Source organism: Zalophus californianus, chromosome 5, assembly GCF_009762305.2.
Source record: "Zalophus californianus isolate mZalCal1 chromosome 5, mZalCal1.pri.v2, whole genome shotgun sequence".
Classification (NCBI taxonomy): Eukaryota; Metazoa; Chordata; class Mammalia; order Carnivora; family Otariidae; genus Zalophus; species Zalophus californianus.
The window spans coordinates 40,531,345-40,537,781 of NC_045599.1; the positions used below are offsets into that span (position 1 = coordinate 40,531,345).

Consider the following 6,437-nt stretch of genomic DNA (forward strand, 5'->3'; position numbering starts at 1 on the left):
AAATACAAAGGCCAAGCCTTCTAAATTTAATAGGTTTTATTTTTATCAACAGGTCAGAGACTTTCCATAAAAAATAACACATTGAAATTTAACCTTTTAAGAAAAAAAGATGAAAACAATATCTACATGGAAGGGATCCTTAAACAAAAAAATGCTGAAAAGAGAATGATAATGGGCAACAGTGAAAAGAGAATGAGACATGAAAGTAGCAAAATGCATAAAGAATCCAATTATAGGCATCTATCTCCCATGGTTTAAATGTTTAAACTTAAATAAGGTAGGAATAAAAATTGTTATATCAATAATTTATAGTTCAGTACAGTAGATGGTAATATATTTCTCACATCTCCCTTAGAATATAACTAATTGACCAGACCACCAAAGTCAGTTCCATGAACTTGCTGCAAATGTCCACATGAGGACATGTATGTCACCGTACGTCTGGGACCCAGCACGTACCTGACACTGTTGCATGGGCCAAAAGGGCCTCCAAAGAAATCAGAATACATTTAAAAGCATATTATACAGTCAATTCTTCCCACTTCACAAGCTAAATCTCATGCTTTACTCCAAATATTTTAATTATGAGTCTGTGACTTCACAGAAAATGAAGTGAATAATTGAGGCAAATCCTCCAACGATTCAACCCCATCCCCACCCCCAAAATTTCCAATTTTCTTGATATTGCAAGTGAAAATGTTCGAGTTGACTGTCTCATCTTGAAAGTTACCTCAATTCTCCCTTCAGCTGGTACATACACATGGTTATAGAGACCTACTCTAATGTCACATTAAGAAACTGATTATCTAGAGAGAATACTAAAGATTTAGTTGAAAACTTAGAGAAACATTTTAAGCTTTCCATTTGACATTGTCATTGTATCCTAAATTTTATATTAAAGATAAATACATACTTTCACAAATACTTTTATACTGTGTACCCAGGCCTCCAAAAACATTAGCTGGGAATTTTTTTAAGAATTAATTGTATTGGTTTCTTCACCATTTATAAAGCTGTGTATTGTATTATTATTGAGTAACAGAATAGCAATTACAAGTATTACGGTAACTAGTGCCTGGTTCATAGCAAAAATAAATAAATAAATAAACACATGCATGCGCACACACACACTAATTACAGAACTAATTATATGCTGATGTCCATTGTATATGCAATAAGATAGCAGTGGTATGTTAGCTGATGCCATTCATATATTCAACCAGCTAACAATACACTGCCAACCCATCACACACGGGTAACTAGTGCAGCTTGTTAACCAGAAGAATTTATCCAGAAGCAAGTGGCAGGGTAGTTGTGGCTGCCAGATTGACCCAAAGCAGCCAGCTAACAATACACTGCCTACCTGACTCAGGTCACTGCTGCTTGTAATAATCCGTGACGTCACTAAAGCTGCATTTGCAATGTGAAACAGTGGCAGAACTGTAATCTTAATAGTCGCATAAAAGAAAACTTTAAACAAACCTTGTTCCTCCAAAACTGTCATAAAATATAAAAACATTATTTTTAAATCTCCTCAAAAACTTAAAAAGGAAAACTTTCAGAATACTTGCACTTAGCTATTTTAAAGTCAATGCCTGGATATCAAAATATGGTATCACAGTACCTGCGAATTAACAAAAGTTATACTTAACTGTAGCTTCTCCAATTCTATTCACTGATCAAAAAACCAGCTGTCTGTATTAGGTAGCAAAATATTTAGGAGTAGTCATGGCAATACATAAGCTGGGCAAAAAACAAAACTGCTGCTATTTTGGAGGGGAAAAATCAATATTAAAGTATTTAGGGAACTTAAGGACTTAAAATTGTCATTCATTGTCTCCCACTATAAATAACATTAGTCATTGCATTCTGAAAGGGCCATTCTGCGTTTATTTTGTCACCACTGAAATATTGAAAAATTTAAAGAAGATTAAGAAAAAATGTTGATGGGTTTGAAAATAGAATCCATGAGTAAAGTTTAAAGGAATAAGAACAATTTCGGGAGAGAGGGCAAGGTGAACGGTGATTATGAGAGATTTAAAGCATATGAGGGCTGTTTATGTGGGAAAAAGAAGAAAAACCCATCTAGATTTGTTTTCTTTTTACACTGATTACAAGAGAAGCTTTGGCCTTTGGCTTCAGACTTTCAACGAGAAAAAGTACTACATTGGATCAATTTCAAACTGCTAACAGGAAAGACAGACCATCGATTATGCCACTTCTCCGATTGTCCACAAGATGGCACCATTTCCATTTCTTTGGGGGGTGGGGGTGGGGCGAGCTTTTAAATGCCACAGTGGCAAGTGCAACCAGCCACTGTTAAAATAAAATTGTAACAGCCAGCTAGCAATGCACTGCCTACCCGACACATCCATGCTTCATCCTCTTCTGTTGAGGCAAAAACTAGAAAGCACCAGTGATATACAAATTATTACCATTGTCAGGGATCTTCAATTTCTTACAGATATGGGAGGTGAGGGGAGTGTATAGTTAGACTCTGTAGTTAGTGATATCTTAAGAGATTGATTTTTTAAATTTTCATATCCTCAGACCAGGCCATACTTCCAACAAATACCTTCTTTAGGAAGAATCATTTTGTTCAAGATCAGAAATAAGAGAACTAAAGCAAGCACCAGACGCTCACCCTGGGAGAACCTGGACTTCTCTTCTGCTTCAGGTCTTTGGCGAGCACCCGCATGACATTCTCCTTCGAAAATATAAAAAACACATGGAGAGAAAAACTATTTTTATTTTTATTTTTTTAAGATTTTATTTATTTATTTATTTGACAGAAAGAGACACATCGAGAGAGGGAACACAAGCCGGGGAGGGGCAGAGGGAGAAGCAGACTCCCCGCTGAGGAGCGAGCACGATGAGGCTCGATCCCAAGACCCTGGGATCATGACCGCTTAACGACTGAGCCACCCAGGCGCCCCGAGAAAAACTATTTTTAAAAATCATAATGTTACATGGAATGTTTCTAGGTCCTCAGCTTGTCCAACTGCATTTACTCTTTTTCTTTAGCAAGCAGATACCTCCAGAATACAACTAAATTACTCATCTCAAAATGCAGGATCAGGGTTTAGAGTGTTCTGCTACATCTTGGTCCTAAACAGGTATTATAAATAGCGCCTTCGACGAGAAACCCGTGGGAAACAAAACGACATCACTTACCCACAGCATCTCTTCTTCTGTCCGGACCCTCCTCCGGGCGGTGCGCTCCAGTTTCCACTCCATCTCCGGAGGACCTCCCCCTACCTGGAGTTTGGCCTCCCCTCAATCGGCTCTGGTTTTCCCCTCAGGTCTAAGCCGATCTTGACGCCTAATCGTCAAACCTCTAGAGTCTCACCCCGCCCCCCCACCATCATTTTTCACCCTTAACTTCCATTTCCCCCATTCCTCCCACTGCTCCTAGACTGCATTCCCCAGGGTACTGTTTAAAAAGCCGGCGGGGCGGCATCCGGAGCGGGAATCCCCCTGTCCCGCTTCTCATTGGCCAGCGCTGCGGTGACGTCAGAGGCCGGGAGGGATTCCCCCCAGCGCGCCCTGCCGCCCGCCTCCACCTCCCAGCTGGCCTCCCTGCCCCGCCGCCGCCTGCTCTTTGTCCGCGGAGGCGCGCACAGAAGCGCCAAGCTTTGCCGCGAGCCGTGGCGGGCCGGATCTGGGCCAGGCGCCGAGGGCTGTCACACCAGCAGGAGATGAGAGGGTTGGCGGGCGAAGAAGCGGGTTCTGTGAGTTCACGTTTTTTCCATTTTCAAGGGGGAAAAAAAAAGCTTCGTTATAACGGGGCCTTCTCTCCATTGGTAATGTTCACCGTTTGTGTAAACCACTGATTTTAGACGTGTTCCCCCAATGTGTTCATCAGCTCTTGCTCCATTTTTCAAATAGGCAGGGAAACGTGGCCAGATTTCTGTGCTAATGAGAAGGGGGAGCGATCACATTGATTCAGTAAGTTCTTCTCCGCTGTAGCCATTTGAAAGTGGTCAGGTTCTCTCACTTGAGCTTCCGAGTTATCTTCCCCAACAAGAGGTTAGTGAGCGAGATGAAAGAGTTGGTGAGCGCTGGTGACAGAGAGCACCTCAGGAGGAGTGCAGAGCCAGCAGGAAAGCTGAGCAGACTGGGGGCTAAGTCTTAAAGGAGAGGATGATATTGGGGGTTAAGGGAGGGAGTTAGAGGGAAATGACAAGGAGCCAGATGGGCTGTTCAGCCTTAGCAGCCCCACCTGAGCTGCCACGAGAGGCTGGCTGTGCCATATGGCAGGAGGGCAAACTCTCTGGGACACCTCTGAAAGACTGGCAACCAGCTTTTCCCTCCCAGTAACCTCCTCCCTCCCTTCCCCCACTTGACACTGGATTGTTTTTGCTTTAATGCATCATGTGGGTTTGGGCATTTTCCTGGTGAAAGAATTCGTAGACATCAGATACTCAAATGGGTCAATGATTTAAAAAACAACAACAACAACAAACTAAACTCACTCTCCTGTTTCCTTCTTACTGAAAGCAAGGAAAATTGACATCAAGGCTGAGACCCAATCTTGAACCAGTTTTCCATGTGCAGTGATAAAGGTTAGGGAAAATGCTGCACAGGGTAACAATCAAATGAGATTTATCAAAATGCTTGATAGCCAAAAAACCCATGGATTGAAAGATGTGTAAGTTTCACCCACAAGAATTTTAACTTCCTTATAGTGCATTCAATTTCTAGTAAAACCTTTCAGCAAATATTGAGGCTAAATAAAGTGAAATATTGGCTGAGAGTCAAATGTATTGTTAATTTAAAGTTCAGTTTTGCAAATGCCAGCTAAAATTAGCAGCATATTGGAAATAATATGGAAGACTTTTTGTTCTACTTCTAAGTATCATTTTACATGTACCATTTATGAGAACGGGCACAAACAGGAGTAATAAAAACCAATTCAATTAACGAAATTGGAAACCCATGTAAACTGTGATTTTAGAATCCATCTCCCTACAAGTACTAAGAATAGGTGAAATAGTCTTTTAGAATTTAATTATTTGTAATACACTCATAAATTCCATTTTAGCTGCTAATTCCATAGCATATCACACAGCCTCCAAACGCCTTTTTTCCCCTAGGTTAAAACAGAAAAGTAAAAGCCAACTATTGTCCTTTTAAAAGTTATTGTGCATTTAAATATCCATATTGCAATTTAACAGGAATGAAGGAAATAGAAAAATCACCATTGGCAAACCACCACAGTACTAACAGTTGCAGTCAAGGATCATGAATAGTAAAACTGGTGTACGTATGATGAGGGTGTTTGCCTCCTATGATCCAATACAAAAAGGAAAATCACAACTTTTCATTGGACAAAACTGGCAGCCACCACCTCAACCAAGTAATAAATTAACCTCACCATTAATGACACATTGACATCCTGTGCCTCCTGATATGATGCACTGTGAAGGGCACAACATAAATTCTGTGATATCTTTGCCAAAAAACCAAACAAACAAAAAACTGCATAACCTGAGTTTAATAATGAGAAAGTACTAAACAAACCAAATTAAAGGACATTCACAAAAATAAATGGCCAGTAGTACTCTTCAAAAGTGTCATCATGACAAAAACAGAGAAACTATCACAGATCAGAAGTATCTATCTAAACATGACCAATGCATTGTGAGATCCTGGATTGAATCCTGGACCAGAGGGGGGGGAAAGGAGATTTGTTGGATAGTTGTAGATACTTGAATATTATCTATAGATTAGTTAACAGAGTAGTAGTAATGCTTATTTCATACTTATAATCATTGTGCTATAGTTGTGTTAAATGTTAACATCTCATCTCGGGAAGCTGTGTGAAGGACATAATGGAATTATTTGTACCATTTTTGTAACATTTTTCTAAGTCAAGTTATGTCAGAATAAAACTTAAAAATGAAAAACATATATTAATTAAATATCATGTTGTCATATGAATAGAAACATTATGGCACAACTGTTTGGGACGAAATAGAAATATCCTGTAAACATTTTATCTTAACTTTTATCAAATACGGGTTAGGAATAATGTTAATGTGTAGGTTTATATGCCTGTGAGTAATTTACTATTTTCAAAATGTTTCCTCTTTGTGAGTGGGTTTTGCAGGCAGATCTGTGATAAAGACAAGGGCTGTGAGGAAGAGTCCTCCGCCAAGGCCAAGGCCAATTCGATGGATTTGCCGTAAGGTGAGGGGGACGAGAGGAGAAGCAGGGAGAAGGGAGAACAGGCGAACGTGAGAACACTTTTCTTGACTCCTATCTTGCCGGTGCTCTGAGAGTCTGAGCAGGTCCCTACAGATGGGAAGCGAGAGGTATCCAAGCTTCCCAAATGCAGATTTTTTTTTCAATTACATGATCACGTTTTCTGAATAATAATGTTACGTATCTCAGAAATACACCATGTACAAAGTCAGCTCCCTTCATCCGCCCTC

At 40.1% G+C, this 6,437-nt stretch overlaps 1 protein-coding gene across 1 annotated transcript in view; it reads right to left on the bottom strand.

The window, feature by feature from the left end:
- Positions 1 to 3,323, bottom strand: part of CDC20B (cell division cycle 20B) — a 49,099-nt gene extending 45,776 nt beyond the window's left edge. The window contains exons 1-2 of the mRNA XM_027604423.1: positions 3,175 to 3,323; positions 2,645 to 2,707 (exon numbers count right to left, since the gene is read on the bottom strand). Of these exons, the coding sequence (XP_027460224.1) occupies positions 2,645 to 2,707; positions 3,175 to 3,237 (126 nt within the window). The 5' untranslated portion in view covers positions 3,238 to 3,323. The remainder of the gene's footprint in view (positions 1 to 2,644; positions 2,708 to 3,174) is intronic.
- Positions 3,324 to 6,437: the final 3,114 nt, after the last annotated feature.